The sequence below is a fragment of the Pyricularia pennisetigena genome, chromosome 6 (assembly GCF_004337985.1).
Source record: "Pyricularia pennisetigena strain Br36 chromosome 6, whole genome shotgun sequence".
NCBI classification, from domain to species: Eukaryota; Fungi; Ascomycota; class Sordariomycetes; order Magnaporthales; family Pyriculariaceae; genus Pyricularia; species Pyricularia pennisetigena.
The window spans coordinates 5994575-6016182 of NC_043744.1; the positions used below are offsets into that span (position 1 = coordinate 5994575).

At 54.8% G+C, this 21608-nt stretch overlaps 6 protein-coding genes across 6 annotated transcripts; 3 read left to right on the top strand and 3 right to left on the bottom strand.

The window, feature by feature from the left end:
• Nucleotides 1-866: 866 nt before the first annotated feature.
• Nucleotides 867-1986, bottom strand: PpBr36_05496 (uncharacterized protein; the record flags this gene model as incomplete). The annotated part of the gene is made up of 3 exons (XM_029892652.1): nucleotides 867-1237; nucleotides 1295-1535; nucleotides 1597-1986. The coding sequence occupies 3 exons, from the start codon at nucleotides 1984-1986 to the stop codon at nucleotides 867-869; spliced, it is 1002 nt and encodes a 333-aa protein (XP_029749394.1).
• A 427-nt stretch (nucleotides 1987-2413) lies between these two features.
• PpBr36_05497 (uncharacterized protein) lies at nucleotides 2414-5967 on the top strand (the record flags this gene model as incomplete). The annotated part of the gene is made up of 4 exons (XM_029892653.1): nucleotides 2414-2446; nucleotides 2496-3352; nucleotides 4469-4590; nucleotides 4640-5967. 4 exons carry the CDS (start codon nucleotides 2414-2416, stop codon nucleotides 5965-5967), a joined length of 2340 nt encoding a protein of 779 aa, XP_029749395.1.
• Nucleotides 5968-6396: 429 nt separating this feature from the next.
• Nucleotides 6397-11161, top strand: PpBr36_05498 (uncharacterized protein; the record flags this gene model as incomplete). The annotated part of the gene is made up of 4 exons (XM_029892654.1): nucleotides 6397-6678; nucleotides 6748-6989; nucleotides 7064-8025; nucleotides 8907-11161. The coding sequence occupies 4 exons, from the start codon at nucleotides 6397-6399 to the stop codon at nucleotides 11159-11161; spliced, it is 3741 nt and encodes a 1246-aa protein (XP_029749392.1).
• Nucleotides 11162-11229: 68 nt separating this feature from the next.
• PpBr36_05499 (uncharacterized protein) lies at nucleotides 11230-12914 on the bottom strand (the record flags this gene model as incomplete). The annotated part of the gene is made up of 4 exons (XM_029892655.1): nucleotides 11230-12451; nucleotides 12503-12624; nucleotides 12679-12726; nucleotides 12789-12914. The coding sequence occupies 4 exons, from the start codon at nucleotides 12912-12914 to the stop codon at nucleotides 11230-11232; spliced, it is 1518 nt and encodes a 505-aa protein (XP_029749393.1).
• A 986-nt stretch (nucleotides 12915-13900) lies between these two features.
• PpBr36_05500 (uncharacterized protein) lies at nucleotides 13901-16429 on the bottom strand (the record flags this gene model as incomplete). The annotated part of the gene is made up of 3 exons (XM_029892656.1): nucleotides 13901-14620; nucleotides 15102-16199; nucleotides 16262-16429. 3 exons carry the CDS (start codon nucleotides 16427-16429, stop codon nucleotides 13901-13903), a joined length of 1986 nt encoding a protein of 661 aa, XP_029750080.1.
• A 3130-nt stretch (nucleotides 16430-19559) lies between these two features.
• Nucleotides 19560-21535, top strand: PpBr36_05501 (uncharacterized protein; the record flags this gene model as incomplete). Its single annotated transcript, XM_029892657.1, has 2 exons — nucleotides 19560-20181; nucleotides 20232-21535. The coding sequence occupies 2 exons, from the start codon at nucleotides 19560-19562 to the stop codon at nucleotides 21533-21535; spliced, it is 1926 nt and encodes a 641-aa protein (XP_029750081.1).
• Nucleotides 21536-21608: the final 73 nt, after the last annotated feature.

The window sequence follows — 21608 nt, forward strand, 5'->3', positions numbered from 1 at the left end:
AGGATGTTTAGGCTATCGCATCATCGATCGGCGGTCGTATCGTTCGGGTGGACGTTGCGTTCGCTGCTATTGGTGCTGGTGCGGTTATGGAGCGAGGCGGATACAGGTGTCTGCGTACACAAGTCCCCAAGAGACTCCCGATAAAGCCTCCTGGCTCAATCAGTAGATTCCTCTGGAAAAGAGTATCGAGACGCGTTCACCGCGATTGTCAATCAATAGATTGTGCCGTTGCTCAACGTTTCGTTAGCTCGTTCCGCGGTATGTTCCAGAAGGGACAGCGGTCGCACGGTGCCAAGACTAAGGTTGTGAACACGCACAGTGAAACGATTCAACGGTCAGGGGTCGAGTGGGACGCCTAGATCTACAGGATATTACGCTCATGACAGGCCAAACCTGGATGTAAGCCGATTCTTTCGGCTAACGCCCCTATAAATGGAGTCTGCGTACCAACACAACTTTACAAAGTTGTAAACAACTTGATTCATTGCAAACCTTGCTGGAAAAAAATAGCAATCGTTTTGGATTGATCGCAAGTCATTTGCCAAGCTGAGACCTATCCGATGATAAATCTATCCAGAGTACTGAGTACCCATTCATCCGATGGTATCCGGTCCTCAGCAGGCCCGGCAATTAAAAGTCGAGAAAATAACCAGGCTATCTCCAAGTAGTATGTTAAACAGCAACCAATTGTTGTATGTACCAAGCGCCTCGCTACCGTCTAGCCACCTTTAAGAGGCTTGTAGTAAAATCAAGGACAAAAATGAAGCCCAAACCTCATGTAAGCAAAGAAAACAGTCTAGGGAACAGAAAAAGAACAGAAAACCAGGATTTATAGGACCGAGTAAAGAAACATATGAAACTCAAGTTCACTCTTGCTCCTCGCTTGCAAAGTCTTCCAAAGCTCCTGAGAACTCCCGCAAGACCTTGCGAACCACTTTGCTCCCGTGTGAAGAAAACACAAGTTGCTCTCCCATCTCTTGCAACGCACGGCGAAGCGTCATTGCATCTTCCCAGCCCAGCTCGGCAGGAATGGGAACTTGAAGAATGCGCTGTTGAGGTTGAGGCTGTACAAGGTACGCCGGTGAGGACAGCGATGCTCGATTACTGTTCTGGATAGCTAGAGGTTGCGTAGCAGGTGCATGTGAAGGGCCGGCATCCTTAGTTTTGGCCGCCTCGTTGTCGTGTTTTCGCTTTTTAGATGGCCGTTGTGACTTTCGCCTCCTTTGGCGCTTCGACCCTGTTCAGACACATGTTAGAAAGGGTCCAACAGAAACAAAACTGAGTCTGTACCGACCGTTGTATAAACTGCACTTTGCCGACTGTGCGTTGTACTTGCAGCATCCACATCCGCCACTGTGAATGCCTGGGACAGAATAACACCCGACAAAAGGGCCTTTGTTGGCCACGCAGCGCCTGCAGGCTATTGGGTTTCGGGAACCGACAATTTGCATAATGATGGCTTCGACGTTATCTAGTCGTTCCCAGATAATCTTGCGACTTTTCCAAACGGTGTGGATGATGCATGGTCTTTGGGGCTGACGTAGAGAAGCAGAGTTAGTTATATCGTCTCATACGTGCTACGTAGCAACCACGTACCTGCATTTCAAGCATTGCCGCCGTGGCCCCGTTTTTGCCATACTTACCCGGCATCTGGGAAAGCATGTCCCGCACAACATCGATGCTGATCTCATTTGGATCTGCAATGTCGCTTTTGATCAAGTAATCTGGCTCATCGACACTATCGTTCTCCGGATCTTGCGAATCGCCGTCGTCGTCCTGGAATTGGGCGACTATATCCGGGTCAGAATTGTCCTCGCTCGGCTTGTTGCCTGGGGCGGTAATGCCAACCCCACCAAGAATGTTTGGAATATCGTCATTATCAGATCCACCAGAATCCGAATCCGAGTCGCTGTCTTCCGTCCCACTCGTGCTGCCGGATGGACTTTTGACATGTACGGGCGGGCATTTCATGGGGACAAAAGGCATGATGATTGCGGTCGATAAGAGCGATATGTCTAGAAGTAAGTAACCATTGTCGAAGCGTCGTCCTATTCGGTACAGCCGAACCGAGGGACACGATTGATGCAGGTAATTCGTTCCGTGGGACAATGCAAGCAGATGAGCGTGAACTGACGTGCCGAACACGCGACGCGGAGCTAGAACTAAAGTGCTAGTTGGACGTTCGCTGGGTCTGTGCGCTCCGCCGGCGCCTCGCGGGGTGGGTCAGGCTGGGCGGGGTTCCGGGATCGGCGGAAGGTGCTTAGAAATTAATGTGGTTTGCGCAGAGTTCGTGGCAAGATGCGGACCCAATTTGATGCAAAAACCTTTATATCAAGCCGTGAATCTCGAGGACTGGATATATCTAGGAGCTGGTTTACTCTTCACGGCCATTTTGTTATTGACACGCTTTGCAATGTCCCTGTCAAAAGTCAAACACATAATACTTGTAGGTATCTGAATCACCAGTCAGTCAGTCATCCACTAACAACAACTAGGTCCTCTCCGGCAAAGGCGGAGTTGGCAAGTCTTCAGTGACCACACAACTAGCCCTTTCCCTCTCCTTGGCCGGCCATTCCGTCGGTGTTCTCGATGTCGACCTCACGGGGCCCAACATTCCCCGCATGTTTTCGGTCGAACAGGCCAAAGTGACACAAGCCCCTGGTGGTTGGCTCCCAGTCCCGGTTCACGAATCGAACCCCGCCGCAAACATAGGCTCCTTACGCGTCATGAGCCTCGGCTTCCTCCTCCGCGATCGAGGCGACGCGGTTGTCTGGCGGGGTCCCAAGAAGACGGCCATGGTTCGCCAGTTTCTGTCGGACGTACTATGGGGAGAACTGGACTTTCTCTTGGTCGACACACCACCCGGTACCAGTGACGAGCACATATCACTGGCTGAGACTCTGCTACAAAAGACGGTCCCGGGTCAGCTGGCCGGGGCCGTCGTGGTCACAACGCCACAGGCCGTCGCGACCGCCGACGTTCGCAAGGAGCTCAACTTCTGCAAAAAGACGGCCATACCAGTACTGGGAGTGATAGAAAACATGAGCGGTTATATCTGTCCTTGCTGCGGGGAAAAGACAAACATCTTCATGTCTGGAGGAGGACAAGTCATGGCCAGCGATTTTGGAGTCAAGTTTCTGGGACGGATACCTATCGATCCCGTCTTTGTCGAGCTCATCGAGACGGGCCGGCGTCCAAGGTATCAAGCCCCCGCGAAACCGGACCCTGAGGAGGCACCATCCGAAAGCGAGGCCAGGGATCCAGCACTCCTGGTTGAAAAGTACACGGACAGCATACTAGCGCCTATATTCGGAAACATCACTGCCGAACTCATCAAGAGCGTATCGAGTGGGTGAGCTCTAGCGTCAAGGTCACCCATGAAATCGACGCCTCCTATACATTTCAGACTGAAACCCGGAAATTACGGAACAAGCTTCTTGAGGCGACCAAGCCAACCGGAGAAAAGCCTCGCAAGTTTGTCGCGCCTGTTTGCCTCAAGCCCCACAACTACGTAATGGCCAGGGACCCTAGCGCACCCCCACAAGAACGGGCTAGAAAGAAGCTCTGTTCCTGGACACACAAGTTTAGGTTGAGGGCTCAAGGTACGGGCGAAATACGCCTCCAGACGAGTACGTGGTACGAGTTTAGAGTTGCTTTTACAACGGCTACTGCAGGTCATTGATGGTGCAGGTGGCCTGCTAAATCTGCCCGCCGCTGGATTCTGTAGCTGCGGGGTTTTTGACCGCTCAGAGGCTTTATTCGGTCGCGTTCGATTATGCACTGCGCCCACCTTGGGCATCGGCGATCCCACCTAATCCATGGTGGCACACATGCAAAATTTCCATCCAAACAAAACAAAATTTTCTCTGACCTTTCCATTGTTTGAGAACTGACTGTTCAATTGTTCTCAACCAACGCTTCGAGCATCTGCGACTAGTGGATTGGTGATTTACAAGGTCTGTTGTTTTATTCTGGATTTTGACAGACTGCCTTGGGTTTGAATTGCGCCCTCTGCCCTTCTGCCCTTACACATCCGGCCAAGTCCTGACTTTGCGGCTTTTGAACTGACAAATCCGCCCACAGCTTGCACGACTTTGCCATCTATATATCTCCTACCTTGATGCCAAACTCCACTTCCTAACGAGCCAGCTCGATCCAAAGCCAAGACCACCTCTAGACTCGTAGTCTCGTTACCAAAGCCCACCATTCCTTCGCTAAGGATATTCCTTCCCCTCCCCGGCCGACCTCCCTAACGTCCCTACAAGAGACGTTAGACAAGAATACTCCCTACACGACCAGTATATTGGCATTGCCATCCTCTGCAGCCCAACACCAGTCCTGTGGGCCTACTCTCTCAGACGGAACCGCAAGGTCTCTGCTGAGTGGCAGTCAGTGTCCCGCGGAAGAATCCTCTTGGACCCAAGCGCCTGGACGTCTCAGCGTCTGAACTTCTGAAGGTCTTGACAAGAGCGAACATGGGCTGCGAGACTGGAAACAACGAGGCCCAGGGCTACAGCTTGCCCAGCGCCCCTCAGCTCACCATCAACCACGATGTTGCACAGGACCTAGATTCCAGCGGTGCATTCGAGGGTACGTAGCAGCTTCGTCTTAGTATGAGCGATTTCTGACGTGCATGCAGGACCCGAGAAACTACTCGAGGTGTGGTTCGCCCCTTCTCCCAGTGCCCTCCCATTGGGCACCAAGGAAAACGGCCTCAAGGCGGTTCCTTCAGACAACTGGGTTGAGATGCTTGACATTGTCAACTGCAAGATCCTCTCGGTCGTGCAGTCGTCTGTTGTTGATGCCTACCTCCTGTCCGAGTCGTCCATGTTTGTCTTCCCGCACAAGATCATCCTCAAGACCTGTGGAACCACGACCCTGCTTCTGGGCCTCGCCCGACTCTTGCGCATCGCCGCCGTAGATGCCGGTTTCCCGATCCACAATGCTTCGTCTGTCGAGGATGAAAAGGCCGCCGCCACGCCTTACCGCGTCTTTTACAGCCGCAAGAACTTCCTCTTCCCTGACCGCCAGCGCGGCCCACACCGCAGCTGGAAGCAGGAGGTCAAGTACCTCGACAGCATGTTCGAGGGTGGCAGCGCCTACATGGTCGGCAAGATGAACGGCGATCATTGGTACCTCTACATGACGAGCCCTGGCTCCACTGCGCTCACGCCCCCTCAGACACCGCCGGCCGGGGACCTCATGCGCATTCCCACGGGTCTTCAGACCTTGGGAAGTCGCGAGGACGACGAGACACTTGAGGTCCTCATGACGGACTTGGATCCTGAGAATGCCAAACAGTTCTACCTCGAGCAAGCCAGTGCCCTGGCGTGCAAGCAGGCGGCAGTCGCCCAGCAGGCGAGGGAGGATGCACATGCTGCCCTGGACAAGGGCGCTTCCAGCGATGAACAACTGGTCTCGGAGGCCCTCACCACTGAAGGTCACGCCCTCGGCACGGTCGTGTCGGACACTTGCGGCCTGTCGGACGTGTACCCCAAGTCCAAATACCCGGAAGCACGCATCGACGCCTACATGTTTGAGCCGTGCGGCTTTTCGGCCAACGGTGTGGTGCCAGCACCTCCTGACGCGACCGGTGCCCAGGGCGGTAACGAGCACTACTTTACGGTGCATGTGACGCCGGAGCCCGACTGCTCGTACGCGTCGTTTGAGACAAACGTGCCTGGGGGTCAGAACGGACGGGAGACTGCTGATATCATCAAGCATGTCGTTGGCATCTTCAAGCCCGGAAGGTTCAGCGTGACGCTGTTCGAGGGCAAGGGCCGTCAGCGTGGCGAGAACGGCGGAGGCAAAACGGACCAGAGGCTGAGGGTTGACAGCGTGCCGGGATACCGACAGCTGGACAGGATCGTGCACGAGTTTGACGACTATGATCTCGTGTTTCGCTTCTACCAGCGTGAGGGTTGGGTAGGCAAGGAAGGTGCCAGGGTTGGAGAGGACGATTTGTGAATCTGGTTTCTGGCAACATATGGTCTAGGCATTATTTACATGTTATATTCCTCGTCTACCTTCTACGTATCTTTGAAGTATGCTTGTCTACCATTTCATTGCCGGTAGCCTTGAGCTCCCCTGATTGAATCTGCATTCCGCACCCCGTCCCGCAGGTGGCCATCACCCAACGACACTTGCTGAGACATCCAACACCAGCCACAGATCATGCCAAAACCGGTGATGACCCGCCAATCGATGGAATGTGGTATTTGACTGTCGGCTAGCCAAGACGCCTGCAGCGGAGGGGCAATATGAACTCAACGGGGGTGCTTCCTAGAGGGAGTCGAGTATCCCTTTTCATGTTCATACTCTGCATAAACTCCAAAAAAAACCTTCTACGAGCCCTATCTGTCACCGACAAATTACTCGACCCGTGGATACACAGCCATGCCTACAAAATCATATCCAGGCAGCTACACAGACAGTGGCGGCAGTAGCAGCAGCGGCTCCTCCAAGAGTTCAAGACCACGACGCTCGCTGGGTGGCGGCGAGGTTGCGCGGACGCGCCCCCGACTTCTAGACCGCCCATGGATGTCGCGGCTGATGGTGGCCGCGCTGCTGGCTCTGCTGATTTTCGGCATCATGGGCATCGTTGTCAGCTGCGTTGTCCTGAGCGGGCTTGCGGGACTGCCAGAGTTGTGTCTGGCGCAGGCGCTCATGTTCTCTGCGGTGAGCTTTTTGCATTTTTGCGCCCTGGTCAAGGGATTCATGCGCTGATTGGATTTTTGTGGCCTCTAGTGTTGCCTCTCGCCCATCTACCTTGCCCTGCATCTAGTCGCGGCGACGAGGAACCTACCTGTTGATAGACAGAGGGCGCTACAGCACCCGCTGCAGTCGTGGGCAACGGTTGTGGCGCGTATAGCGTTGGTGTTTTGGGTCCTCTCCATCATCGCGGTGCCGGCTTCGTTTGCCAAGGTAGACGAAAAGAATGTCGATTCGCGGCCGGGCCAAGTAGACATTGTGATTTGTATCTTCGGACTGTGAGTACGATTTCGAAGTCTCGCAAAACAAGAGGGGGAGCTGTTGAAAACTGACTTCGCAACCCTAAATTCAGTATCTCAATGGCCATCGTCACGTTCGTCATCGAATACTCGGAAGCCCCTTTTACGCTGCCCCGAATCACACCGGAGCATGTAACCTGCCGTCTGAGCGCTGTGGGCTTCGACGAAGAGGCTTTTGTGAGCGTTTCGCGGCACTGCTCGGCCGAGGTGTCCGAGAAGCCCAAGACGGTAAGGGAGGCCGACTACTCCCAGCACCCGACGGCGCAAGAACGGATACAAAAGGCCGCCTTTGAGAGGCAGAAAAAACATGCGAAACCGGCTCCAACAGGGGAACAAATGAGCAGAACTGTTTTCTCACCTCTAGGGCCGAGACCAATACCAATTACAATACCCGAGGGTAAAGAACCACAACCTTTGATACCAGGGGCCACAAACCCACCGATCAGAAAGCCGGTTCCACAGGTCATCTTGCCGCAAGAGCCAATGCCCGCTCACGTCGGTGTCCAAGCACAGGGGTGGAAGACGCAGTGGAGCGAGCTCAAGAGCGAAGCCGGCATTACGTCCGAGGGCAGCACGCCTACAATCACTCCGGCCACGAGCGTGTCTAACAGGCCGTACTCGCACGCGAGGCGACCTCCATCGAGGGATGTCCTGCGGCGGCACCAGAACGATAGAATATCGCTGCGAGTGCCGGCACCTATGCCGAGGAGCCAGCCGGTCAGGGACTCTAGGTACGCCGGTCAACAGGGGAGGCCGCTGTATCCGCCGTTGCCGCCGTCAACGTCCCCGGCGATGCCGACCCGCACCCATCAAAGTGCCACGTCGCCCGACGTGCGCAGAATGCCGGCGCCGACAATGGCAGCACGGATGAACCACGGGCCTAGGATGATGCCGACTGGTGTGGTCCCGACCGGATATGATGGGCAGGAGGCGTTTGAGCAGGCGCCTAGACGGCTGAAGGGTAAGGATTTTGGCAATGGGAGAGAGAGGTTGGATGATGGTATGGTTTCGCATAGTATGAGGCAGCCCAGCAATCCTCGAGTTCCCGGTAGTTGGGACTGAGTTGGATCATTAGGTCGTTGAAGACTTCACCAAGCTAGTTGCAAGATATCATGCCAACGTGGACAAAGGCACCGGAGAGTCCGTGGGCGCAAACTCAAAATTCCAGGCAGTCCAAACATCTTCTCGCAACTTGTCGGCCAGCAAAGGCCTGATTAGTGATGATGCAATTCACAAGCAAATCTAGCAAGGAAGCTAAAATGATGCCGAGTATCTCACCTTGGCAATTTAAATACCCATAATGATTGGCTCGGTTGTCGGTCGGGTATCGGGTAAAAGGCTAATGCGGATTACATAACTCAGTACAGCCAACTGCGAGCTAGGTCAAATCCCCCACCTTAGACTCAAGGCTTAGCAGTATCGTGCGGCATCTGCAGTGGCAGGATCAGAGTCTGCACTGGTCGTCCGGTTAATATGCTATTGCCAGGCCAGCACATAGCTTCCAATGCGCTCCTATTCTCGTGGTAAAAGGAGGTTGAGTTTCAGCAAGGGTCTGGGGTTTGTTGCACGCCGGTCCCGGACCTCGAACGGCCCACACGACATCACCGCCACCGCCGTCATTAACAATATAGTTTTGAACCTCCGTCCCGTCAGCACGCCATTGATGAGCCCCGTCGCGTCATCAAGCAAGGCAAGCACATTGACCGACATTCAGCCCGAACTCGGAGCACATGAACGCGACATCTCCCGTCGCGTCGTCCCCGGCTGCTGCCGTCGCACGGCCACCAAAACGGACTTCAAACACGTGCAGTACGTCTCATTTCTTCTTCACTGTCTAACCCCCTCACATACGTCATAAGCTATACCCCTACAGCAGCTGACCGCATCGGCGTCTAGACACGTGCCGTGCTCGAAAAGTCCGGTGCGACGGCCGCCGTGATGTCTGTACCAATTGTGAACGTCTCGGCTTCGGCTGCACCTACCATGATGCTGGCCCCGGCTCTGGATCTACAGAGGGCGAGACGGCCATGTCGTCGGCCTTGGCTCTAGCCTTGCCTCGTCGTCGTGTTCGATTGGCTTGTGCCAATTGCCACTCCCGCAAGGCCCGGTGCAGCGGATCACTCCCCAAGTGCGACCGATGCAGGGCGAGGGGCATTGAATGTGTTTATCAACCGGGGAAACGAGCACGGCCGTCTTCAGTCATCGTCGGCGAGTCTACGGGGCCCACGACCTCGACCACTCCAGATAGGCCTGATAGCGGCAATGGGCCGAGTCGGGACGATCGCGTCTCTGTCCACAGCCGAAGCCATTCATCAGATCGCGACGTGACCAGCGTGACCAGTCCCAGTAACTTTGGTCAGGCTGCAGCAACGGAGGACGAGGATGCAGTACTCGAGTCGATCGCACCACGCGCTTTTGAACAATTCTTCCGCCACATTCATCACATACCCGTATTTTCCTTTCTCCATCGCGCCTCTCTCATGCAACGATATCACGCTGGGCTTATAGATCGAGGCTTACTGCTCGCGCTCATCGGCATCACTTCACTGTTGACTGATCTGGGGACCGGCACGCGCGACTTTGGTGCCAGGTGTATCGACGAGGCCGAGACTGCCGTCCTTGCAGAGTTGGAGAAGCCATCGACACTCAAGCTACAGACGCTGGTGCTCATCATCAAACACCGGATGTTGATGCGCAGGTTCCCGTCGGCGTTCATGCTGCATGCCGTTGCCTCGAGATTCGCAGTTGCTCTCCGGCTCAACCACGAGAACCCGCGCCTTTGCTTCCTCGCCCAGGAGTCTCGCCGACGGCTGATGTGGGCCGTGTACATGATCGATACGGGCATCGCTGCTGGACATCCAGATTTTGGCCTTTGGGAGAACAAGGCGCCCTCAAACATCCGAATCCAGCTCCCTTGCAACGAACGCAATTTTGATTTTGATCTTCCCGAGGTCACTGAACCCCTGGAACAGCCAGCTCCCGGTCCCGACGGTGTCATTCCACCCATGACCGACGACATTGGCTTTCTCGCTCTGCATATACGCGTCTGTCTGCTGCGGAGCCGCATATTACAATACACCAAGAACATGATACATGGGAGCCCCACGCCGGAACAAATAGCAAATCTTCCAGCACGGTTCGCCGAGCTCGAATCGCAACTTGGCGCCTTTGCGGCCCGACTGCCCGTCTCGTTCCATTGGTCCGAGGCCAACGTGCGGTTGCGAGCCTACTCCCCACGGCTTTGCGTCTTTGTCATGACGCATCTATGGTGGGAACAGTGTCACATTGACCTGTATCGCGTAGCCGCGCACTCTGGAGTGTCGCGCGACGCTCTGCCGCAGTCTATAATGGCACGGATCGAGGCCAGCCATCCTGGGTTTGCTGGCATCTGTCGCCGCCAGATTTTTGAACACGCCAGGGCAATGGCGGACATGTTTAGTCTCATGTTGACGCTGGACGGTGTTCCCGTCACGGATATGGACCTTCCCGTCTGCTTGTATCAGTGCGCGCGGATGCTGTACCTGAGTCTGCACACGAGCGGCGTCGAGTTTGGAATCACCACCGAGAGCGTACAAGAGATGGCAAACGTATGTCTTCGGGTGCTGAAGCAAACCATTACGGCACCAGCGGCCATGGGAATCCGTGCAGATCTCGAGAGGCTGCTGGCGACCGGCATTCCCAGCGATTTGGCCCCTAGCATCCCCGACTCGCCTGAGATCCCCATCGGAGGCCAAGCCCGAAACCCCGTCCCGCCTCTCCTCCCCCATAATATACTATCGAATAACAATACCAACCAGATAGGCATGAACGCGGTGCAATATCAGTCACCGATTGCAGCGTCTCTAACGAACGGTGTGCCGACTCCATTCCCACAAACTACCGTTGCGCCGACACCTTTTCAGGCGGCCGCCAGCACGCAACCGCCGACACCGGCCCAGTTGGACCCGCCGACGGCGACAGCGACAGCCGATGAGGCGCCCAAATCGCCATCTGCCGCGTCTCTACATCCAAGCAACGCCTTTGATGGGCCTTTTGATGGGTTGGACTTTAATATGGATCAGTTTGGCATGGATTCACAGTCGTGGTACTCGACCGAATGGCTGGGGGGCGACTTCTCTACTGGGACCGAAAGTGGACAGCCCGCCACTTGACTGCAGCATCTCGTGATTATGTACAAGACGAATTCAATACCAAAGACGTACATTTCTCTTGCAGAGGATCAAGCGTTCACAACGCCGTACCACACCAGACCCAACAACGCTCCCATGATGATAACGATCGGAGGGTCCACGCCAAACGAGTAGCCAAAGACAAAACTGGACGCCGTCACGACCACCCACCAGGCCTCTTGACCGAGGTTCGTGCCCTGTTGGAAACCCTGATCGATGTAACCAATCTGCCACAGGCGGTAGACCGCAGTGTAGACCAATCCGACAGCAGCGGCGTTGACGCCCCTGATCATCGACTTGACCCACCTGATGCCCCGGATCGCGCTCCATATGCCCATAGTTCCATGGACAATGGTCAAACCTGGGATGAAGATACCCAAGAACCCGATTGCGGCGCCGACAACCGATGGATAGCCCCCGTTGACGGCCGTCAGGGCGCCCAAGTAGACGGCAAAGTTGAAGTTGGGTCCTGGGAAGCTCTGCTGGATGGCAAGGCCGATCAGAAAGTCGCGGGGGCTCACCCAACCCTCGGCGACGACGTACTCGCTTAGCAGTGGAATAACGACGGGTCCGCCGCCGAAAATGATCGTTCCGGCGAGGTACAGGTTTCCAAAGAGGCTGAATAGGAGTGGTTTGTCAGGGAGGACGCCGCGCAGGACCATGACCACGATGAACGTCAGCAGGAAAGCGATGATGATGCCAAGGCCAAAGGCCCAGGAGAAGTTGAGCACGCGGTCCTGTGGGACGGTCCTTGGCTCCGTCTCGGTCTGCAGCCGCTCGTCTTCAGTGACGGGTAGGGATTCGCCGCTGGCCGGTCTCTGCTGGCTCCCCGTCTGGCGCTCTCTTGCGGTGCCCGAGGGGCCGACAGTGCTGGCGGCGTCATGCTCCACCCGTTGAGCCTCTGGGAGGTTCAGGGACTCGGGCTCCTCCACGTGTCTCCGGGGCTTTTTGAACACGCCCACCACGGCTTTGATGGGCCCATGAAGCCAGCGGTAGTCGTGGATGACGGTTGCGAGGCCGCCCAGGACTATCAAAAGAGGAAAGTACCACAGCGCATTGTACATGATGCCGGCGGCCGCGCCCAGGAAGACGAGCATGTGGGTGATGTTGTCGGTGATGGCCTTTTCTGACAGCTGCACAGCGGCCACGGCGATGATGCCTACGGTCGAAGCGTTTAGACCGGAGAGCAGAGCGTATGCGATGCGAGGGAGCGAATCTCCAATGTTGGAGACGCCGATCGAGAGGCCATACATTCCCAGGGCGCCGGGCAAGCTGGGGAAGTTAGTAGAGCTGCCGCTTAGTATACTGAGCGTGGGAACTTACCTCCAGATCAGAAAGCCCAGCAGGGCGGAAAGGAAGCCGTCATGGATCAGGTTGATGCAGTAGTGCATCTTGGTGCTGCCCGGACCGGATGTGGCCTGGCAGACACTGAATAATTCTTGATACTAGCTGGGGTTGGTTACCAGTTCTAGTCTCACCCGGAACGGTCAACGACTTACAGTCTGTTCGTCGATCCATTGCAGCTTTTGAACGAATTTATCATGAAACTATGTGACGAAACGATTTGTTGGCAATGCTGCGACAAAAAACCACCTATACACCGACTTACAATCTTGAAATGAACTGGTGGGCCACCAAATGCCGTGAACCCAAGGTGATAGTTGGTACGCATGGTATTGGCCAATCCGCGACCCAAATTGTCGGGCCTCCAGCCTCCCCAGCGACGGATAGCCATTTTCTGTAAAAGCGAGTGCCTTGTTATAGCTCGACGTCGAAAGAGAAGCAAGACGAAGAGTCTGCAGGCTGAAATATTGCGGCGACAGATCCACCAACCATCAGCCCAGCTCCGGCGCGCCGAATGACGGCCTCTCGTCTAGACACGTGCGGCTGACTTACCGGGGAATCTCAACTTTTATTTTCGGTTATTTCAATGACCATAGACGACGAGTCTATTTTGATTCCGTGCGAATATGATGTGCCATGCTCCCTGGCGGTAGAGCTCATGATACAACAAGGCTATGTACACAAAACCGTCTTCTGCGAGTTCAGTCGGCTGGATGATTCATTGTGTCAGCTGCAAACCCCTGTCTGGTCTACTGGATGAAGTTGTTCCTGATTGCGTGCTCAATTGCGCGAACCAGTTTGGGATCCGCCAAGTCTCGCCAAGCGTGGTTTGGTTGCTGTCAGTAACTGATGTTGCACTAAAGAACACAGCCGAAAGACGAAAACTCCCGTCTCTGACTAATGCCAGTGACTTTGGTAAATATAGCCTGCAACAACTGAGATATAACTGTAGAGATGTCTTGGTCTATTGACTAAATAACTGATTGCCATAATCCCCGATCTGATCTCTCTGCACCAAGGCGGATTTATGCAAAGGGCGCACACGGCATACCAGAAATATCTAGCCGCTTACTGTCGATGATAGATGCACAGCTTCATGGTTTGGCTTTGTACTCTTTGCAGGCTTCATACTCATTGCAGTCTTGTCTTTCTGCCCTACTGTATGTGTGCAGCAGGTGGCCACTGAGAAAAAGCTGATGCATCTACGAGTTTTAGCGAGTTGCCGATAATACGGGAGTCTCCCATGAGGAGCATACGGAGAATAAGAACTATAAAATGTGAGAGACGAAGGAATATCGCAAATCAGGTACAAGCATGCTATACAGTACCTACCTAGCCAGCACCTGTTACAGCCGACAGACAAGACACCGTAGAAAATCATCCCAGAATCTGCACCGTCTTATTGCACTCCTCTTCGTTGTAATACTTCTTCAGCACTGCCCAGTACTCGTCTTCCCTCGTCAGAGCATATCCCCTCCCGTATAGTACCCTCTCCGCCCGCCGAAACAGCGTCATGCAGCTCTGCAGCTTCAACACGTCCACTTGGCTACCCATCAGCGCCACGGCCGTTCCCGCCTCGCTGCCCGCAACGACGGCCACCATCTCGCGCAGCCGCCTCCCCAGCACCGGGTGGCGCAGGAACTCGACCGCCTCGGCCAGGTCGCGCACAGCGTACCTCGCGCTGGTGAGCGACGGCCTGGCCGCGACGCCCGCCAGCTGGGGGAAGATGTACCACATCCAGTGCGACCGCTTTGCGCCGGCGCGCATCTCCTCCAGCGCCGTCTCGTAGCAGTTGTTGCTCTGCGCCTGGACGAAACGGTCCAGGTCGTTGGGGGCTGATGCTTCGCTGCCGAGCTGAGCAGGCCGTTGGCGGAGGCTCAGCTCCCTGGTCTGGAAAGGCACCGTCACCACCGGCGCGGCCAGGTCCACCCTGTAGTTTTGCTCGGGTCCGTCGCCGGGGAACGGGAGGACGGGCTGTAGACCTCTGCCGGTGACGACATCAAAAGGGCCGTCGGGGAGGTCATCTTGTGGAAAGTCTACGCAGTAGTAGACCTTTGGAGTTTTCCGTAAGTGCCAGGGCCGGGACATGGCGGCCTGCTGTGATTCGGGTGAATTTAATCTGCCAAAGTCATCAGATCCATTTCAGGGAAGCGTACAGGAAGACTATTTGTAGCCGAGTCAAGAATCTTTGTCCTGAGACAAAGACATTCCGCAATGCTTCGACAAACATCGGCAAACAGTGACAATGCTGATTGACTGATTGACGACAAACGAATGCAAGAGAACTGCACTGTCTTTCAAGCCTCCTTTGTGGCCGGCCTGGCAAACAGATATGCTTTGAGGATTCAGTCGTGGAAAACATGGTTACTGTATTAAAGGCACTGACGCTTTTGTATCCCTGCCCAGAAATTGCCTGATATTATCTACACAGCGTCCTATCCTTACGACTTTATACCGCATCCGGCAACCGCACGGCTATGTCACCGGATTGAGTGATATATCTCACCCAAGGAAGTGACGGGTATTGGAGCTGCAAACGTTAGCTGACGAAGAGATGGAGGAGTCGGTGCAAACGTACCTTTGGTTCTGTAATCTTCAAATACCTCACCTGAATCCCACTTGTCGTAAAGTAAGGAATCTCAAACTTGACCTGAATCGGCCTCTTTCCGCCCTTGCCAGGACCACCAACGCCACCCATGCTACCACCAAAACCACCCGTCATGCCTCCACCGTGCTCATCATCGCCCCTGACGCTCGGAAGACCCAGCTCCGCCCGCATCAGGAACTCTTTGCCGCCACCAAACTGCTTAATCTTCCACACGATGGCGCTTTGCTCCGGCGCATAGTGCACACTGCCGATGTTGGTCCTGAACCGTGGTGTATCGGCGTCGTCCGGCACCGGCACCACAATCTCTACGTTGTTGGCGGTGGAACGGCGCTTGAACTGGGCCTTGGCCTTGAGCATGTACTCTATACGCGAGCCGCTGTGCGACTCGACCACGCACTCGACCCAGATCAGTGGCTTGACCTGAGTGTTCAGGCGGTAAGACATGAGCTCGAATTCACCATCAGGGGGGATGAAGCTGATGGTGCGGTCGTTCTCGAATCGTGAAAGGCGAACACACTGGTGGAACTTAACGTCCTCCATCTCGATGGCCTTGCCTCGTGTCGTCCGTCCAGTTGTCTCAAACATGACCTTGTCGTTCAGGCCAAGGCGGAGCTCTGGCATGCCCGAGAGGTAGCATTTCATTTTGATGGCACCTAGAATTTCTGACCGAAGCACGTTGCCGTTGGACGACACCAGCAGGTTGAGAGACTCGACCACATCCAAAAACACCTCGTTCTTGCGGTACCGGATTCCTTCAGAACGCCAGCTGACGGCGTTGGTGACGGCGATTGGCGGACGGGCCTGGATCTCGAGTTTGTGTGATTCTTGTGTGATGTACTCTTGAAGGATCTTGGACTCGGTGGTTTGTGGATAACCAAAATCCATCATCTCGTCGAGGAGCTCGTAGATGATGACAAAGTTGTCTCTAATCGACTCCTCCTCCAAGGCTTTGAAGTATTCGGTAAAGACCTCGACGATCTTGTGAAGGAAAAGCAGGATCTCGGCGGCATTGGTGTTGCGTTTTGTCAGGGCGAGGAGGTAGAGGTTGTTGTGGCGGATGTAGAGATACTGCGGGTATAAATCAGTATCAGCGAGCCTGCCGTCTCCAGGTGCATAAAGGACGGACTAACGTTGATTCCCTCATGGGAGAAGCATGGTGGAACTGCTGATGATTCCTCTTCGGCTTCGCTGAGCAGGATCGGGAATTTTTCCACCGCAGACATGGGAATGTCTCCCCGGTAGTTTCGGGCCAGGAGGGTCTTGCCCTTGAGGTCGAGAAAGAAGAGTGCGGAAGCCATCGCGACGATGCCTGCCCGAGGCGATGTCCTGGACCGAGGGGCTAGGCGACAAACCAAGTATACTGCTTCTTCTGCTTGGCCGATGGTAGCAAGCGCCAGCAGATGCAGACGACGTAACCAGCCACGCAAGGCTGTAGGTGGTACTAGCGAGGTACGGCGGCTTGCGCAGGGGTATCAAGACATGCGGAGCTGAGGTCGCGATGGTGATGTTGGCGCGTTACACCGTACATGCCACCATCGCCAATTGACAGTGCCCAGCCTGAGCTATCGGCAGCCGTTCACAGCCGCCAAGGTGGGGTCGAGGGTCGATTACCTCAGCAGAGTTCAGCACGGACCACCAGATTGTTGCTCTAAAAGTGCGACTGCAAACTTTTTGCATCGTGAGAAACGTCTCTTCTCCCACGCGCCCTTTTAGACAGTGCAACCCATTATTTCCACGACTGATCACTGGCATTCTGTCAGTGGTCGACTGTGCAGCTGTTGATGAGGATTGCGATTAGTGGCGCGGAGAAGAAGATATTTCGCTACGAATCCATAAGAACTGCCCGAGTATTTTGTGCGTCGTCGACGTGTGAGCTACCGTTGCTTTGGTGGTGTCAGAGGATTCGAACATTTAGCTGGAGTAACGATGCTCTGCCATGGATCGATTCTCAGCCGTCATTCTGTATCTTGATCAAGCCAAAACCCAAATACCTGGCAAGCATGTCTCGCTCACCGCCATCAACTCATAGAGAGAGCCAAGCAGTTTCATCGCAGGTTCAGCTGATGATAGCCAACAACCCCGATTTTCTGCAATCATCGCCACTCGTCCAGATGAAGTCTCAAAATTGCCCACGCGAAACCCAAAAGGGTAGTTCGTTCGGTTCTCCCAGGGCGATCCTTACAAAATTGAATAGAGTGTATCTTTTCGCTGGTGTCAAAAAAATTCTACGACAGACTTGTAGGATTGGAAACGCAAAGTAGCAGCGCGGAGATGTGTACATGCTTACTATGGTAGCATTTCTGACTCGTCCATACCTCGGGCATGAATATGAACCGAGCTGCTTGGTATCCATAGACACTTTTGACGCTATTTCAACGTTCTGACAGTAGTCATGTGCACAATGCGACCTCTCTAGAGATGCCGACGTCGAAACGAAGGATTTACCCAACAGCTTTGTCGTCTTCCCAACGGAATCGTCACTGCGCATTCATAGGTTACTTAGCTCACCAGCCAAGTAAGAAACCTAAATACTTGGTACGTCGTTCATGGCAGATTCCCCGAAAGTTGTGGCGACGGATCCGGCTTTTCAGTTTTCATGTGATGGCAATTGACTCCACTAGGCGCCGTTTGTCTTTGGGAACCCAATCAGCGTCCCAACATGCATCACATTGCGCCGGTCCAGGGGCAGGCCATCGTGGCTAACGTGGTGGGGTGCATTCGTCTGACACGTGCTTTTGCCCCGACGACGTTCTGAGTTGTTGTCTTGCCGTTTGCCGTGCTGTCGATGCACATTCACGGTTGTCGTACAATTTCTGCACTCATTCTGGCCGCCGCAGCATGCGACCCGGCTGTCGGGATCGGGTTAGATAGTAACAATAAACACAACCATGCCTTGGTCCGTAAACTCTGAACATGTGCGGTCGGTTAACATGAAGTAATGGAATCGTCCCGTAGTCCGAGTTACGCCAAAGGTCCCCTAGTGACAGGAGTCTCAAGGTTCCAAGCTTAGCACTAACCAACAGACGACAAGCACATGCCTGAGCGGGACAGCAGGCTCCGTGGTGCATCAGCTCAAACTGGTCTGATTAAAAAGTTGTTCTACCCCAGACGATAGGAAGCATCGAAGGCTGCTTTGCATGTTCCGTGGGCACAAGGTATCTTGTTTGCTTTGCCCCTGTGGACGTACGTAGTAAGCTCAAAACATTGGCAAATATCCGAACCAAAGGAAACCATATGTGACAGGGTTCTCCAGGCTTATATTCACAGGTGACCAGCAGATGGCGATACAGAATATGAAAAAAAAAAGTCAAAATTTTATCAATGCCTAACGATCTAGCGAGGGGAGACTACAGAGCATGCATAGTCGAAGAGTGTAGGTAGAGACTTTATATATGGGTACATCTACTTCGTGGCATGTGCGGGGCTCTGGCAACCACATCCTTGGAAGATTGTTCGGAGCACCTGATCAATCTATTTGGTACTGTACCTGTGGTCAGACCAGGCCAGGGGCAGCGCTCAAAGTAGTAAAGACAAGTCTCTCTGGCGCTTTGCTGGTAATCACACGTAGTCTTGCAGCGGCGGCAACAGCAGCATTCGCACATGCTACAAAACCAACCAACACATGCAAATATTAACTCATCAGCTAAACAGAAAAAAAAAAAGTCTCGTCGGCATTAGCTGACCAGGGTGTGGGGTCAACAATTGGTTCTCGTTGATCAGTCGGGACTTTTGGACCCACTTTGTGCCAATCGATGCCTCTTTCACGTTCATGATGGACACTTGCGGGTACAGACAGCCCTGCCGGTCTCACCCTGTTCGGTGATGGATCGAATGATTGCCTGCCTGGGCGGGCTGTCAATCCTCCTCCCACTCTCGGTTCCCACCCTCACCAGCTTCACTCGGGCACAATTGTCGATTGTCACTGGACAAGGTTTTGCTGCTTGCCAGACCACAAAAAACAAAACACTGAGATTAGATTCAAGCTGAGTTCGTCCTACCCCTCGTCGACTGAGTAAACCTAAATTGCACCCCCTGCCTCTCGGTCACAAAATCTTGTGCAGGTCGAGTCTCGATTGGGAGCATCAGTGGCTTGCACCGGCGCCCTAGAATCTCACGAGCTCGGGGATGATGCATGCACACTTACGGACGATTCGACTCTAATATCCTCGGTCTCGAACAGACTAGACTTTCCTTGTATTGAGGTTCCCGGAATTGCGACCGTCACTGCCGCGACAAACCCCGATTGCGTTCTGCCGCCCTGCCCTGCAAAGTGCCCAAATCTACAATTCCGCGCTTCACTTGCTTGCCTCTGATCATCCCATCTTGAGCATCATGACCTGCTTGTGCTTGGTCTAGGACCTCGCGCAGTCCCGCCTACCCTGTCCCGTCCTCCATACAACTACGTCCGAACACTAGGATTACTGCCAGATGGATGGATACCAGCACCGACTCGCATCCACACTGCAAGACCGCCAGGATCACATGCTCGTACGACGCTCAACGGAAATGAACCACGACGGTGCTAAATCTCTGCCCTCGCCCGCTGTCATGACTTTGGAAACTCGGCCGATTTCTCCACCCTTTTCATCCAGTCAACTCGGGCCCTTGCCGTCGCTAAACCTTCACCACAAGCCTCGCGACTCCCCGACTTTGGCCTCATTCTCCGATATACCCAGCAACGAGTTGGCTCCCATCGCCCTCGACCGTCATCGTTGCTCCCTGTCCCCCATCGGAAGTCAGAACAGCGCCCCTATCCTACCTCCCATTGCGACGCTCACCCAGTCTCTAGAGCCCCTCCGCCTGAGGACACCGTCGCAGCCACAGACGTCGCCGCCCGTCCAGGAACAGAGACGACCATCGCCGCCGAGGTTGACGAGCTGGCCAACCGGTAACCCGCTGACGACGTATTACACACCCAGTCATGCACAGGCTGCCGAATCGCCTGCAAGGATGGATGTGGACATGAGCACTACGCCACGGGCTGGTAGCGTCAGCCTTGACGACCCAGACGTCCGTATGGCTGCTGAAGCATTGGGGGACTTGCGCGCTGGTAAGACTCGAGGACTCTTGTCTTGTTTACGTGTTGCTGACTGCTGGCAGACTTTGTTTCGACACCGAAACAACCGGCGCAATCGCAAAGACCACAACAAGAACCGATACTTCAACTCCTGACGACTTCGCATCCCCTGCTAGCCAAGACGATAGAAGGCACGACGACAGCGTACAACACCTCAAAGAACTATTCGCCACGGTTCAAGTCGGGAGCAGAATACGTCGAGGGGTATTTGACTCCCATTGGTAACACACTGGGGTCGGTTGGTCGGGTGACGGGCGTCGAAGGCGGTGTGAGATGGTTTCTCAAAGGATCGGCACGACGGCAACCATCTTCGTCGGATCTTGAGTCGGGGGAAAGTTCGCGCAGCAAGAGGAGGAGGATGATGCCGTCTGGAGACGAAGAGACGGAGTATGCTGAGGATCGAAGGGGTATCATGTCACCGCCACCGCCGCCGTCCAACATGGAGTTTGACCCATTTGCCTACCGCAGCAAAGAGCGTCGCATGTCGATGAGCACGGTGGACAGTCTCCCGGCCTATGACGATGCAAAATCACCCGCATACACCGAAGCCGCTGGCGATGACCAGCGCTCCCCGGTGCCCCGTAGCCCCGCATGGCAGTCGCGCTTGATCATGTCTACGTCTGGTCTCAGCATCGCCATGTCTGAAGAGTCTCTGCGCAGCCTCAAGTATTGTCTGCAGTGGCTGCGCTGGGCCAACGACCGTATTGCCAATGCCATTGGTGCTCTCAAGGTCACTCTGGAACAGTTTGAGCGTCACCCCGAGACCGGAGAGGTTACTTCGAAACAGGTCACGATCGAAATCCCTATCGATGGGGCAATGGTGGTCGACGAGTCGAGGCCGAATGAAGCTCCAGAGCGAAGGTCCAACGAGGAACTAGGCCAGCGGGTTGCGGCACTCAAGTCGGACGTTCTCAAGACGCTTCGCGCCGTCATCGAGACGGTCAGCAAATACGCCGGTGGTGCGCTCCCCGACAACGCGCGGGTGCTCGTCAAGCGGCACCTGACCAGCCTGCCTCAGCGCTTCAAGCTGGCCAGCCAAGCGGACCAGTCTTCGGCCGGGCCCTCATCCAGCGGCAGCAACAGCGAAAAGGATGTCCGCGAGGGCGCGCAACGCGTCTTGGTGCTGGCGCAGGAGGGTCTCGACATGATGGCCCAGGTCAGCGGTGTGCTAGACGGAACAATCGTCAGTGCCGAGGAGTGGTGCGCCCGTCTCGGCAAGAAGAAGCAGGATGAGAGGGCTGCGTTGACTGGTGCTGCCAGTCAACCAGAGAAGCCATTGGAGCCCCTCACCAGCGTTGGGATCGACGGAGATGTCAAGATGGGATAGGCAGTACGCTTCCCGACGACACTAGCCGGTCATCTCTTCTTCGACGCAGCACCTTGAGTGGTGCCCTGCCAAC